The sequence below is a fragment of the Hippocampus bargibanti genome, linkage group LG12 (genome assembly GCF_051943395.1).
Source record: "Hippocampus bargibanti isolate YZ-2025 linkage group LG12, ASM5194339v1, whole genome shotgun sequence".
Classification (NCBI taxonomy): domain Eukaryota; kingdom Metazoa; phylum Chordata; class Actinopteri; order Syngnathiformes; family Syngnathidae; genus Hippocampus; species Hippocampus bargibanti.
Genome location: NC_142745.1, coordinates 16,370,222 through 16,384,997, shown reverse-complemented (window position 1 = coordinate 16,384,997; position 14,776 = coordinate 16,370,222). Strand labels below are relative to the sequence as shown.

The following is a 14,776-nucleotide window of genomic DNA, read 5'->3' as shown; positions in this document are numbered from 1 at the left end:
ACACACATACACGCATACACGCACCTACTTTCGTCACATTTTTGGCTGGTTTGCTCGATTTTGGAAAAGGTTGGCTGTCAACACAAGTCGAGTTTCACACACACATTGTTTCCGCTTTGTACAATATGTAATTGTCTGGTAAAACATCACCCTTATGAAGTTTAAAGGGAGAGCAGCTAATTACTTAATCAAAACAAACAAACTTCCGCTACTTTGAAAGCTTTTGTTTAATTCTTCCTACAGAACAATGTTGTGATAAATTGGGTAACTACACATGTGAGATTAAAGAAATGTAAATTTCTCCACTGTGAGACTAATAAAAGCAAATCCAATCCAATCCAAAGAGTTTGTGACTATCTATTGAGTCTCGTTGATTGTACTTAGTTTTAGTTTGTTAGCTTCAAAGCAAAAGATTACTATGTAGTAAATGTGTGTTATCTTACAGTACCCCTTTCTTCTTGATGAGGTGATGTTGACCCAATTCCATTATCAAACTAACTTTTTTTGTGAACTTCCTGCTGTATACATACGTTTTCATTGGTTCATTGTGGCTTACTCATAATATGCTGCCCACTACTGGTTTGGGGGACCGATATAGCACAGGGAATTGTAATACAAGTAACTAATTACAGTGAATTATGCTAGTTAGCTCAAGTTAGCAAGAGCAGTGCCTAATATTTTAAAAGTAATGCAAACCTGACTTTTGGGAATGTATTAATGGGATTTTTCAGATAATTTTGACTTTAAAAACATGACACATATGGCTAACACTTGGAATGGTAGCCATGATTTTTAAACACTTCAGTTGTGTTGCACATTCAGTTTTTCTCACTACAATACAATACACATATTTTAGATGACAGTTGGCCCTGATGCCAATTAATATAAATATTATTAGATATATATTATATATTATTTGTTATTTAGTTTTTTTTTGTTCTTTTGACTTCAAGACGGTGCCGCGAGAGTGGCTGCCTTTCCAGCCGCTCAGTTATTTTGTTTTTCTACTTTCATTCCTTTCATCACTTTGCTGCTGTGAAATGTAAATTTCTCCACTGTGAGACTAATAAAGGCAAATCCAATCCAATCCAATATATATAAAAAGAGTTAGCAAGTAGGTCTTTGGGCAAACTGTATCTATTTTTCAGACTGGTTAGCTGATAGCAGGATGTTACGTGTGGCCATGAACAGGTTAGCACCACACCGTAGTGTACGACGCAGCCCCCGATGGTTTTGGAAGACCAATATAGTGAGAAGTCGGCCATCAGTCATTAAATAGAGCTACAATTGATACGCAATCAAGAGAGAGTGAACAGAAAAAGATGCTACTGTTAGCATCACTTTCTGTAATAATAATCATGGCGTTTGTTTCAAAATGTGCATTATTTGATCGGTAAGACACCACAAGTTCACAAAGGCATCTGGGAAAGGGTTCGGATGGCACGAGAGACAGCTGAGCTTGTTGGCAAACATGTAAATATACTTCTGACATACCTTAATGTCATAATTGTGCTTGCCAGACAGTTTCATAGCCAGCTCACGCTTAGTCCTGGCGCAGCGTTCTCTCAGCCGCCGCACTTCAGGAGACAGCTATAGGTAAAGCGTGGTGAAGCCAGCGTTAAAGGAAAACAATCGGGAAAACAATGGGAAAAAGAGAGCGAGAGGAGGTAAACAGCAAGACAAATGATCAAAGCTACACAAAAACGCGAGTCGGAATAATGACAAGGAGTGAAAGCACGGAGGAGTTATTGTGTTACGGGGTGTGTGATTTATGAGACCCACTGGCAGTCAAAAAAGGTCAAGTGTGGTGGGAGGGCGTGGATACAATAAAAAAATTGCCAACTCCCACATTGAGAAAGCAGAAAAACAGTTAATCATGCGAAACTAATGAAAGGCAAAGTGTTTTGGCCGTACAAAACTTTATAGTTAATGTTTCTTTAGTAATTACTGCGACATTCCTTCTTGAAGTCTGCTCCTCTTTGCTCGGCAGACTGAAAAGTGCAAAGGCTTTCCCAACGCCCCCGGTGCTCTAATTACCTGAGCGAGTGCTTCCGTGTCCACATAAAATCAAGCTTTGCTTTCCCCACTTTGCGCTTCCATCAATTGAGCTTCCCTTGAATAACAACACATGCCCGCAGGTGGCTGGCTCAAAAAATGTCTATTAGGCTGAGCATAACTAGCTCATATTTAGAGGGATGACGCAGAGGGCAGGATCAATGCTGACATGTACCCACAGCGCCTTCCAGTGGATGAAAGAGGTATTGATGAATAGATCGAGTTGCAGCATTTTTTAATAATCAAAAATGAATCATATGGATGGCATTTAGGGGGCCAGAAAACAACCCCCCCACCCACTTTAACCCCCAAAAGTATCACTCACCAAAGAAAGTAGAAAAAAAATCAGCTCCAAACACTAGTTTCCCCAATCGACATGATCTAGGGTGGAAATGGGTTAACCTTGCTGCGTGTGGGCATTTTAGCCTCGCCATCCGACTGCTCGTCATAGCTCTCAAACTCGCTGGAACTCCACCCGTTGCCTGCAACAGATGGACCGCATGAGTCCCGCTGGACATCCTCGTAGAGCATATCTACAGAACACACACACAGAGATGGTCCAAATAAAAAAAGGTCCCAAGCGGAGGACTCTCGGTATATCTTCCACACACCTTCATCGGGGGAAAGGGGCTCTTCGCACGGGACGTCGTCATAGATGACGTCAGCTTCAGCTTCATGTGAGGCTGGTGGAGAAACACAAGCATCATGTTGAAAAGATTTTGTTTTCGTATGATGCTATTGACATTGGAGCAATGTTGTACATACGCTAGTGACAAAATTTGGTCACCCTGTATAATACATTCATAGAAATAAGTTTTTAAGTCATTCACTGCCATTCCCAGATGTATTCGGGAATTAAAAAAAATGACGTGGAGGCCATTCCTGAATTTGTCTTTTATTATGTATCATTTTATTTATGGTTTTATTGTTCTTTTAATTGCAAAGTGTCCTTGGGTGATTTGAAAACCGCTTATAAATAGAACGTATTATTAGTATTATTTGTTTTGTTTTTTCTTGCGGGAGGTGCCGATAAAGTGCCCTGCGATTGGCTGGCAACCAATTCAGGGTGTCCCCCGCCTCGTGCCCAAAGACAGCTGAGATAGGCTCCAGCAACCTCCGCGACCCTAATGAGGAATAAGCGGGACGGAAAATGAGATGAGATGAAAACAATCAATGTAGTTGGTATCCACTTTGTCAGATGGTGCATAGTGTCGTGCTCTCGTCTCGCAGCCCAATTTAGTTCGCTAAGCATTTATTGATTTGCCTCAAAATAGTTATTTGTTTGCATCTTTTTTGGGGGTGTTATATTTTTTTAACTAAGCCGCCGCAATGGATTGTTTTGTGTTTATCTCAATACAAACATCTAATCACGGATTACTTTTAAACCGCGCCCCCTCACCCAAAAAGTTTCTGTTTTCTTGACAGAAAAGAGGATTATCAAAACTAATGTTTGGTTATGATTCTGGAGGAAAACAACTGGAGCAATCGGAGTAGCTGCAAAACTATTAACTTGATAAAAGGGATGATAAAACGTTTTTTACACATAATATGTTCAAGTCGAAACACTATATTCTGCTGAAAAACCCAATCAAAATTTTAACAAATTAAATAAGATTCATTTTGGGTGGTGTAGCTAGTGAGTAAAACTGTAAAAATATTGATTGATTTGTTAAATTCCTCCACTGTCAGTGCTGGACTCTTGTCTACTGGCTATTTATTTATGTATTTATTATTTATCTATTATTATTATCTATCTATCTATCTATCTATCTATCTATCTATCTATCTATCTATCTATCTATCTATCTATCTATCTATCTATCTATCTATCTATCTATCTATCTATCTACTTTATTTGTTGGTCTATTTGTGTGATTATTTGTGTGTCTGTTTATTTATTTAGCTATTTGTTCATTTGTTGTTTATGTATTTGTTTATTATGCATTCATTTATTTATCTATTTATACATCTGTTTGTTTGTCTGTTTGTTTGTTTATTTATTTGTGATCAAATGAACCCCAGCGAAGCAAAAAGTGAAGTTACCTTCAGAAATAATTTCCGTTTACAAGCAGAGGACATTCCACGGCTGGTCTCACCCCCACCCCAAGTATCTCCAGCCGGCCCACTCGCTTGTTAAAGTCATGTTACTGTCTTGTTACTGACAGCGCTGGACTCATCTACTTGCCATTTATGTATCTATTTATCTATTAATTTATGTCATTATTTGTTTGTTCATGTATTTGTTTGTTTGTTTGTTTGTTTGTTTATTGATTTATTGCTATTGATCCATAGCCCGTAGTCGTCAGCCTGGTTCATGCCCGCATCGGCATTAAGTGGCGGCAGTGGATTATGTCGAGGCCGCCGTCTATTTCTCATGGTAGAAATCAATAAAGTGTGAGATGAACCCAAGGTGCCACTGTCTCTTTGGATCTGGCTCACCCGCTGCCCGTGTCATTGCGTCTGCGCCCGCAGCATAGCCGAGCGGCGGTTTAGCAAATCCAATACAAATATCGCAATGAGCCGGAATCCCGAGGCGAATTTGGCCTTTAATCTACGGCGGCTTTCATCGGCAATACTTCCCGTTGGCAAAGTCATTCCGGGGCGTACCTTCGGGGATGTCCCCAGAGCTTTCTTTTGCTGTTTCCGTGTCGCCCGCTCCTGAATCGCCCGCCGACGTTATTAGCTGGGCTGCTGCGGGGACCCTGTGAGGTGGCACAATATCAGCAGTTTGGTGAATAGCGAGCCCAGGTGCCTCATTAAACAGAACAGTAATCCCCATGAATAATTCATTGCCCCCCAAAAAAAATATTATATTGTAAAAGGCCTCTTTTACAATATATATATATATATTATTTGTTCTTTGTTGTTTTCAGCATTACTGAGCCAAAAAATATGTTTCTTGTTTTCATTCAAGGCGTATACATGTAATTAATTGGACGATTAATCGGTGATGAGAATTCTAATCTACCAATTATCAGACTCGATAAGTATTCCGTCAATGTGCCACAAACGATGCTCCCAAACCATTTGAACATCTATTCAAAGTCAAACTTTCTGCAGAGCGGCGAGCTCAAAGAAGAGGCGTGGGAATCATTTCAATGCTAATAACATCTAGGCGGAGTGCAAGCAAAAAGGGCAAGTCAAATCCCCAGCGGACTTCCATTTGATATTATTCGGCACACCACCCTTTCCTCCTGTGCTGCCCCCTGCCCTCCGGCAGAGAGAGCTGCACTTTTTTTTTTCCAGGCCTGATAATGATTGACATAACCTCCCTTTGAAATAATCCTGCAATGCCGTGGCAACTGATTTGGTTTAAATACTCACATTCTGTCGTTTAACAGGCAGTCCAGGTTAAAACTAACTAAATAAATAAATAACATGTACTTGTCATCTTTGTTAATACTCTCGTTGTGACTTGACAGTACCGCTTGAAAAACATCATCTGTGTTAAAGGCTTGACTGTGGAGATATTGATCATATGGGCCTCATGAGCTTTCCTGAAACATTGGTGTTACATCCACAAATACAATGAAGAAAAGTTTCAAAACGGGAATATTTGTTATTTTTGTATTGCTACGTTCAAATAAGTCATGTTGTCAGCACGGCAGCTGCAACTAGCGTTGGCTTGTTCACAGTGCAAATGCTAGCTTAGTTTTGGTAGCACTACTGCATGTTCTTTGTGACTTCTTCTGCATGTTCGTGAGTGGTCCGCATTGGTCCAAGAATTGAAGGGGTGGACTGAGGCTATATTCAAATTTTGATAACGTTGCTAAGCCCCCAGTTTAAGGCCAAAGGCTCGTAACTTGTGTAAAAAAATGTCCCTGGTAAAATGCAGATGAACTGATTCAACTCCTTGACTTAACTCATTCACTGCCAATCTGGAATTTATTGGGAATTGAAAAGCATGACATGGGGCGCCATTACCGAATTTGTTTAGGTTGGGTTGTTTCATGCGGAGGGAAGCGTTTCAAGCTTTGATCAGACCTCTGGCAATGTTTTTCCCTACCACGAGGGGGCAACATTTACGTTTTGTACCTAAAACTCAATATTCTGTGGGTCCTGCGATTTGAGTGAAAATGAAGAAAACCCTGGCGCTGGAGTGGATACATATTTGCGCATCATCTAGCAGTGAATGAATTAAGTGAAAGTTAAGACTGAAATGTACTTTGTGTTGAAACGTAAAAAGGAATTGTTATTGTCCGTTTTCCCATTCCGCGTATTTGCTTCTTCACCACACCCACTGAACTATTTTACTGGTGCAGCAAATATCCAGCCGAGGTGACGGTAGAGCGTCATATGAAAGATAAACGCACTTGAAATGAGCTTCTCGAAGGGCCGCGAACTTGACAAAGAATGCGGGAGGAGATAAAGTGCTGAAAAGCAAAGTCACACACGACATTCCGCATGCCCACTCAAGTTGTCATGGTTGCCTTTTTTGAGTGCTTAATGAAGACTATCTGTCACCGGGTAAAAAGAGGAGACAAAAGCAAATGTTGGCCTGAAGGAAAGGGAGTAGAGTTGCCTTTTGTTTCATCACGGTGATAACAAAAAAGAAGACATATATAGACAATCACAATAGTAAAGTCGTCTCCTTGATATTTCGCCAAAATATGCTGACACGCTTGACGGTGGGAAGTTGCTATTGATAGCTTAGCCCAGACATGGGCAAACTACGGCCCGCGGGCCACATACGGCCCGTTAGGCTTTTTAATCAGGCCCGCTGAATTTGCCCAAATTATAATACAAACAGTTTCTAAAACTCATGACAAAAAGTTAGCGAACAACAGGGCAGATAACTGAAAAGTTGCCTGGCCCATTTTTCACAACTTGAAGCACAATGAGACAACTAATTACATTCAATACCATTGTCACAAAGTATAGTTTTTTTTTAAATCAAGAATGCACCTACTACAAATGCTACCGTGCTTAATTTACGGTGTAAATGTACAAGGCTGTAGATTTTGCTGCAGTTGTCAATTGTCATTGTGGTGCACAAAGCAACGTTTGCATTACTTTCTACGAGCCACTAAGCCCCTTTTATAAGTCTCACGTACACTTTACAGTCACGGTTTAATGTAAATTTACGTTTTGTAGCGTCACATATCTTGTTAGCTTCTTTTGAATCTTTCTTCTGGGCTGAGGTTCTGTGCAACTATTTTGGAAAATGATATGCAATTGCACGACTTTATAACGCTTGATAAAGTCCGGAAGAAAGAAGAAGGCTTCTGATTGGCTGCCGTGCCGAGTATGCAAATTTCAACTGTAGGTAGCCTACGTCCGTGTGCTCCGCGACGGTACACGTGTATTGTTTGCGCGTGAAGGCGAGGGCGTCTGTGAGGAGTTTGTTGAGCGCGCGGTCAGGACAAACCTTCTATGATTTGGCGGAATTTAACACAAGTAGGTATCATTGAGCTTGAATATTTCGTTGTGTAATAATATGTTTTGAATGTTGAAAGTGATTCCATTTTTCAATAAATGTTGATTTCTTTAACTTTGCCCCTTCGATGGAAACAGACGCAATCTTGGTAAATCACAGTGCACGTTATTTTAATCTATTTTCATTTTCTCCTCCAAGTATCTGCGAAATACTATGTAAACGCCATATTCCTTGAGACAAATTTATTAACGAATCAGGGATATTTTTCACATTTGAAAGACAGTTAATAAATTGGGTTGTAGTGTTCTTACTGTGCTATGAGGTTTATACATACTACATTTAAAGGACAACCGGCACCATGTTTTGTTTTTGTTTCCCACTGACATCAGAAAAACGTTTTATAGCATCTAAAATACCCAAATCAGGCAGACTGATATTTTTAGTTAAATGAAAAACACCAATAAAAATGACTTCAAAATGAATCCGGAAATGGTCAGTTTCAGAAGGTCCCACCCCCCTCTTCGTGACGTCACGCCAAGACGTCTTGCCTTTGATCGAGAATCAAAACAATGGCTTCAAGTTCGGAGAAGATGTTTTCTTGTTACTCATCCAGTTATGAATATGATTCAAATAGTTCTGAAGAGGAAAGCATAAATGTTTGCAATTGATTCAAGGAGTCCTCCCATATCAATTCGAGCCGCCAATGACAGTAATGTAGCACCCAGAAAATGCAGAAGATGGTGCCCAAGCTCCGTTAGAAATGGGCTGATTTGTCAGCTGGGAATTTGTGTCAGCGAATATCAAATAGTTGTCTTGGTGCAACACACAACGATTCACCATCGCGTTATTTATGCGTTTTCCTTTTAATTTCGCCATCGACACGGATCAACACAAAGTTTTCAGACCAAACAAAGTACCCAAAATGCATGGTGTGTCGCTTTCTCGGTCAGGGGCGGTCCAAATGTGACGTCAAAGGGGATCGTCATCAACTCGAAAACAAGACTTCATGAATATTCAGCGCAAGTCTAAAAACGTAAACTATAGCTATATGCTGTGGAATCTTTGTAAAATACGCTCAGTCGAAGTCATTTGAAGTGATTTTATAAATTATGGACATAACTTGTTCAGAGTATTTCCGGCCCAAACACTCCCTCCAAATGCTCCTGGCCCGGCCCCTCTGTCAAATTTTAGGACCCAATGCGGCCCGCGAGTCAAAAAGTTTGCCCACCCCTGGCTTAGCCGCTTTAACGACGTTAAGTGACGGAGGCCCCCGGGATTGTGTTGATTTAATTGTCAAGCCCTAATATTTACTCAGCGCAAATATTCAGCATGTTATCTTCAATTATTTAATCATAATCATAGAACCAACTTGATTTAATCTTGTGGGCTCCCAAATGTAGGTCTCCACACAAATAAATGCCATGCCTCTTTCAGAGTACCAAACAAAGTTATCATGCCTATAAAAGATACGAAATCGGTAACTCGCCACATAATTTTGAAACTGAAGAACACAAATATTTATCCCTGAGGAGAAAAAAATATACATGAGGTGTTTTCTCTTGGCTGGATCAGAAGAATGTTCACTCTTTGCTCCGTAAAATTCCAAAGCTGTAAAACGTGTCACAAAACAAACCGTGTGACCTCGCTTTCTTATTAGGCACAAGAATGTAAACAGGAAGTAGATTGGCTGTGGGGATTTGCAAGTGATAAGCAAATGAAGCGGCATGACTGAAACAAAATGGGACAAAAAAAAGTACAACAAAACTTGAGAGGCAGGAAGAGAATCTGTTGTGTCATAGGTATCAGTGTTTTTTTTAACGTCACCTGCTGTTAGCTTCCAATGCTATCGATAATGTTGTTAGCCCACTGAAGAAAATGTTGCTTTACGCTCCAGAGCTGTTTATTCTGGGCAACGTGTTATAAATATTTTGCATCGTTAAAAACAAACAACAAGGCTTGAGTTTTAAGAAAAGAGGCCCCAGGGCGTATCCATGTGGAATGCCAAAGTGTGTCACTGGGCCATTGTTTTATTCACCACTGATAAAAATTCTGCAGTGTTCTTGATTCTAATGTTCAAAAATACTTATTGTGCATAGACGCAACATGACTACATTGAGACTAACATTGACAAACGCTCTAGGCCAACAAGTAGCTGCCACCAATCTAGGAAACGAGACGACACCCAAATACACTCACACCTGGGCCATTTTTCCGAGCATGTCCACAGGAATCCAGTCTACGAGACTAAAGGTTTCTGAGCACACTTCCTAGAGGTCCACATTTTGGGAAAACGGGTTAAAAAAGAGGCACTATGCAGCATGGTTGGGGGTTGGCTAGCAAATAGCAAATGCACAGCCATCTCAATATGCTGGGGTCCTTGTCATCTCTACTCATATTTAAAGATGAAGTCATGCATTCATTTCCCTCTTTGGTTGTCCTTGCTGTCACTTTCCACTCAAGGTGGCTGCCATCTGGCAGGGACGTGTCACAAACATACTGCGGCGTGGAAGTAACATCTCCACACTTGTCGGCTAAATGTTAGAGCGACTTACCCGCTGGCGGAATGAGCGCCTTGAATGTCTGTCAAAAAGAGGAAAATAAAGACACGTTATTTGTAAGCAGGGAAAAAATTCTAATAAAAAAAAGGAGGCTTAATAAAACGGAGGCTTTGTTTAAGAAAAACGGTATAGGTGGTCGGCTTTTTAGATAAAGGCTGCAGATAGAATATGAACACAAGATGATTCATTTCCATAAAGATCACACATAAAGAAACAAAACATCTCCATATATAAAATGTCCAGTTAATTTAATATTGTAATGCATGCACAAAAATTCATTTTGCTTCCTGCTGTGATAAAACCGCTCGTTTTGGTTCCTGTTGGTCACGCTAATCGTGATTTGGAGAAAATGTAGGCCGGAATCAGATTAATTTGTTCTTTTGAAGCAAGCAGATGGCCTTGTGGCTCTGCGTTGAGAGCCTTGGTCTCGACATATGTAACAGTTTACCGAATAAATGGCAAATGATGGCTAGTATGGTTGGGAATTGTTTTTGTGCTGCTGCTGTGGTCAAGAGAACAGAAACTACCTCTATTGAAAGTCATATTGCCAATTCCAGCAGGCGCTGTAACTTAGTGCTTAATTTATTTCAGAACAACAGCCGACCAAGCCTTCAAAGGAAGGTCCGATATGCCGATGAGAAATGCCTCACCATCCTGGCTGGCGCTTATTTCCCGTGACGTGACGTCTTTGACAGCCAGCAACGCATCCTCGCACGTCTCTGGGACTTCCGGACTTGACAACTGAAGCGAGTCGCCGGCCACCCCTTGGGGCCCCTGCTCGTCCTCGCTGTCGTCAAAGACGAACTCCTCGCCTTGCTCCTCATCCTCTTCCTCCTCCTCCACCTCCTTGTCCTGCTTTGGCAGCGGCTGAGACAAGGCGGCGGACATGGCTCCTGAACATATGGAGAAAGAGCAAACATTAGAAGGCGTCATTATGATAAAAAAACAAGAATAATTGAATAATAAAAGAATAATAATAACAATAACAATAACAATAACGATAACGATAACGATAACAATAACAATAATAATAAAAAACATAAATAAACAAATAAATACATAAATAAATATAGTAATAATATAATAATATATAATAAGAGAGATTGGGCGAACCACGGGGCAGAATCATCTCAGACTCATCTCGGACTCACAGACTCAAAGAGACTTGCAAAGCTCCGCACAGGCGCCCGGCTCACGCCGGGCGTCGGACGGACATCACGGCACGACTTGCTCGACTCCACGCCACGATCAAGCTCTGCGCGTCACCTGCCTGGGAGATCTGACAACGAACCTACTTACAAATAAAGAGAACCATCAAACTCTTTATTGCCAATAGTTTGATGTTTTTGCCAATAAAGAGTTTGATGTTTCTCTTTATTTGTAAGGAAGTTCGTTGTCAGATCTTCCAGGCAGATGATGCGCAGAGCTTGATCGTGGCGTGGAGTCGAGCAAGTCGTGCTGTGAAACTCTGTGCGATGCTGAGCAGGTCTCTGCGAGCGGTGCGTCTGTCTGGGTCTGAGTCCGAGATGAGTCTGAATCTCCCTGTCCCACGACAGCTGCTTTTATACCATTTTCAAGCCTGTGATATGATTCAGGGTGAGACGCACATCAAGGAGATCAAGGAATTGAAAGACATTAAAGCTTAAAGCTGCGATTCGCACCGGTGACGCCACAGGGCTCCCCTCTTCTTTATCTATTTTTGGGAGGCCATAGATAGATGGCGTGGCCTCTCCCGGGTATAATCTAAAATACATCTGTTTGTATATATGTTTTCCTTTCTCTAACTTTTGGAGACAGTCTATCATTTCTTTCTTGTATCTATTGGAAGGGTCGTCTGTGTAAGCTCTCAGTCGTACTTATTGGAAGGGTCCCTTTTTAGTTGCTCATAAGTGTTAGAATCACTGATTAACCTATTTATTTTGTCTTCATAATCCAATGTGGTGAGAAGCACTGCGCATCTGCCCTTGTCTGCTGGCCAAATAGTAATATTTTTGTCTTTTTGTAGAGTAGTTAACGCCTTTCTCTCTTCTAATGTTATGTTGGACGCAGGTAGTTTGGCACTACTGAGAAGGGCTGATATTTTAACGCGTAGATCATCTGCCTCTGCATACGAAAGTTTGTTATTTTTAATAATTCAGTAGCTGTGATGTAATCTATTGTAGGTATTGTTTTAGGAGTTACTGAGAAATTTAAACATTTGGTTAGTACCGCCTTTTTTGTCTCTGAGAGAGCTCTGTCTGACAAATTTTTGATCCAATTCTCCCTTGAAATCTGCTCATTCCTAATTTTTCACGTGTTTACCAGTAGCTGAGATTGTTTCAGGAAAAGTAATTTTTGAAATTTATCCTTTTGTCTCTCTTTGGTTTTGCTGTGGTGCCTCATATATCCGGATTTAGTAAATTCACACACTTCCTGATAGATTTTGTGGGTAAGTTTAGTTTGTAATCGCTGATAATAAGTTTCTATTTCTGACTGTTTGTTTTTTATCTCTATGTTAAGTCTCCTAATTCGCAAATTTAGTATTTTCCTAGTATAATTTTGTTGCATTTTATCGGCTAAATATCCGGGTTCCAGGTGTGCTTGCTTCAAGCATTTAGGAATTAACCGGCTCTGTCTACATCTAAGATTGAATCTGAGGTGGTTCTTTAAGTCAGCTAATTTAAAGGTGGCCTTTTCTAAGTTACATACCAGCAGAAGGATGTCTCTCCCAAATTTCGCAGCAATACGTCTGTGTAAGCTCTCAGTCGTACAGGAGTGGTCCATCGATGAGAAGGTTTCTTCAGCCGTACAGATGAGTACAAAAAGTACAGATGACGGCTGAAGAAACCTTCTCATCGAATGACCACTCCTGTACGACTGAGAGCTTACACAGACCTATTAAGCAATATTATACCAATTCCAAGTATCTTATTATGAAAGTTGTTTACATGTTGAAATAATTCCAAGATTATTAAATCATTCACTGCCAGATGATGTGCAAAAATGTGTCCACTCCAGTGCCAGGGTTTTTGTCATTTTTACTCAAATTACAGGACCCACCGAATATTGACTTTTAGGACTATATAAACGTTCAATGCAGCGTAAGAAACCTTAGACTCTCTTCTTTCATCAGAAAATAAGTTAATTCCTACATTATATGGGTCGAGAGTTATCTGTGCTTAAAATGAGGGCAGCTGTACAAAAGGCAAATCCTGCCCCCACGTGGGAGGGAAAAACATTTCCAGAGGTCTGACCAGCGCTTTATTGGCACCTCCCCGCAAGAAAAACTAAAACTTGAACAAATTCGGGAATGGCGCTCCACTTCATGATTTTCAATTCCCAAATAAATTCAGGAATGGCAGTGAATGAGTTAAAAATCAATGAAATACTTTTTTTGTATTTTATTTTCAAACTTAAGAATGGATCCATTTAGCTCACCACGTAATGGGATCGAGGACTAAAAATTCCTTCTTTATGAGGACCTGAAGTACAATGAAGCAGTGACCCCATTGACATTTAAATCACATTGCTCCTTCAACAAAGCAGAACCATTTCTGACTATTAAAAGGGCCTGTGGTTAAATTTGACTTTTGGTAACCACAGAGCGCAGTTTACATTTTTAATAACCACGCTAATTGTTTCCCCGCGCGACAAAATGTGATTTTTTTTATTTTTTGTGCGACAACCTCTTCGCTCGTGTTAGCGTAGCGCCCGGTGAGACGTCGCATCTGCTTTGCATTTTAATCAATGCGAGCCGCCTTCCCGCGCCCAAAGCATTCTTTCGGCTGCTCGCTACAGGACACATGGACGTGTCTTGATTGCAAAAAGAAACCGAAGTTCTTGGCACTTATGGCTTTATCTAAACGATTACGATTACAGAGCTCGTAACGTTCCTACAGCCGCTTTTTGACGGTGCCATTGGGTTTTGCAGGGCCACTTTGAAGTCAGTTTCATATGCTGTGTATTGTATATTTATGTATGTATTTATTTATGTATCAGAATCAGAATACCTTTATTCGTCCTACAATGGGGAAATTTGCAGTCCACAGCAGCAATTGAAAAGGAATGGAGTTGGGGTGGGGTGAGAGGATAGAAAACAAGATATTCTAAGCATAACAAAATAAAAATGTCAACTGTATACTGTGCAAATGTAAATGTGCAAAACCGTTCCATAAGAGAAAACAAACTGTACATAGTGCAGAATCAAGACATGCATTTTGATATATGTATTTGTTTGGTTGTCTGTTTATTTACTTGTTCATCCAGAAAAGACTGTGGCTATGAGAATCATCAACATAATGATAATGTGATGCCTCAGTTTCGTAAGACCTTACAAGACAGAAAGCAACAGGTGTCAATTAAGAGCCATCAACGACCATCACACATGTAAATAAAGTGACTTTATTATACAGTGCAGTGTATTTCTTTCATTACAATACCACATTTAGTATACATAGAATAATGTATGTATGTTGTGTGTAGTTTTAAGGCTAATTTAGTTGAAAATTACATTTTATGGAGCCCTGGGAACGGATTATTCTCATTTTAATGGTTTCCTATGGGAAATTAATTTTTGGGATACACACTTTTCGTCTTACACACTCTGTCTGGGAACCAATTAAGTTCATAAGCCAAGCCCCCACTGTATTTACTTATTGTTTATTCATTCATTTTTGTGTGTGTGTGTGTGTGTGTGTGTGTGTGTGTGTGTGTGTGTGTGTGTGTGTGTGTGTGTGTGTGTGTGTGTGTGTGTGTGTGTGTGTGTGTGTGTGTGTGTGTGTGTGTGTGCGTGTGTGCGTTTGCGTGT

General features: G+C 40.4%; 1 protein-coding gene across 8 annotated transcripts in view; it reads right to left on the bottom strand.

The window, feature by feature from the left end:
* The window catches only part of arhgef10la (Rho guanine nucleotide exchange factor 10 like a), a 112,612-nt gene that overhangs the window by 83,772 nt on the left and 14,064 nt on the right, over positions 1-14,776 (bottom strand). For 3 of the 8 annotated variants that reach the window (XM_089009920.1, XM_089009924.1, XM_089009921.1), the window contains exons 2-7: positions 10,641-10,883; positions 9,985-10,012; positions 4,663-4,757; positions 2,667-2,738; positions 2,458-2,588; positions 1,495-1,590 (exon numbers count right to left, since the gene is read on the bottom strand). In XM_089009920.1, coding sequence (XP_088866046.1) covers positions 1,495-1,590; positions 2,458-2,588; positions 2,667-2,738; positions 4,663-4,757; positions 9,985-10,012; positions 10,641-10,878 — 660 coding nt within the window. In that variant the 5' untranslated portion in view covers positions 10,879-10,883. Of the gene's footprint in view, positions 1-1,494; positions 1,591-2,037; positions 2,396-2,457; positions 2,589-2,666; positions 2,739-4,662; positions 4,758-9,984; positions 10,013-10,640; positions 10,884-14,776 lie in introns of those variants that run through there. The other 5 variants (XM_089009922.1, XM_089009925.1, XM_089009923.1 and 2 more) reach the window with 5 other exon arrangements.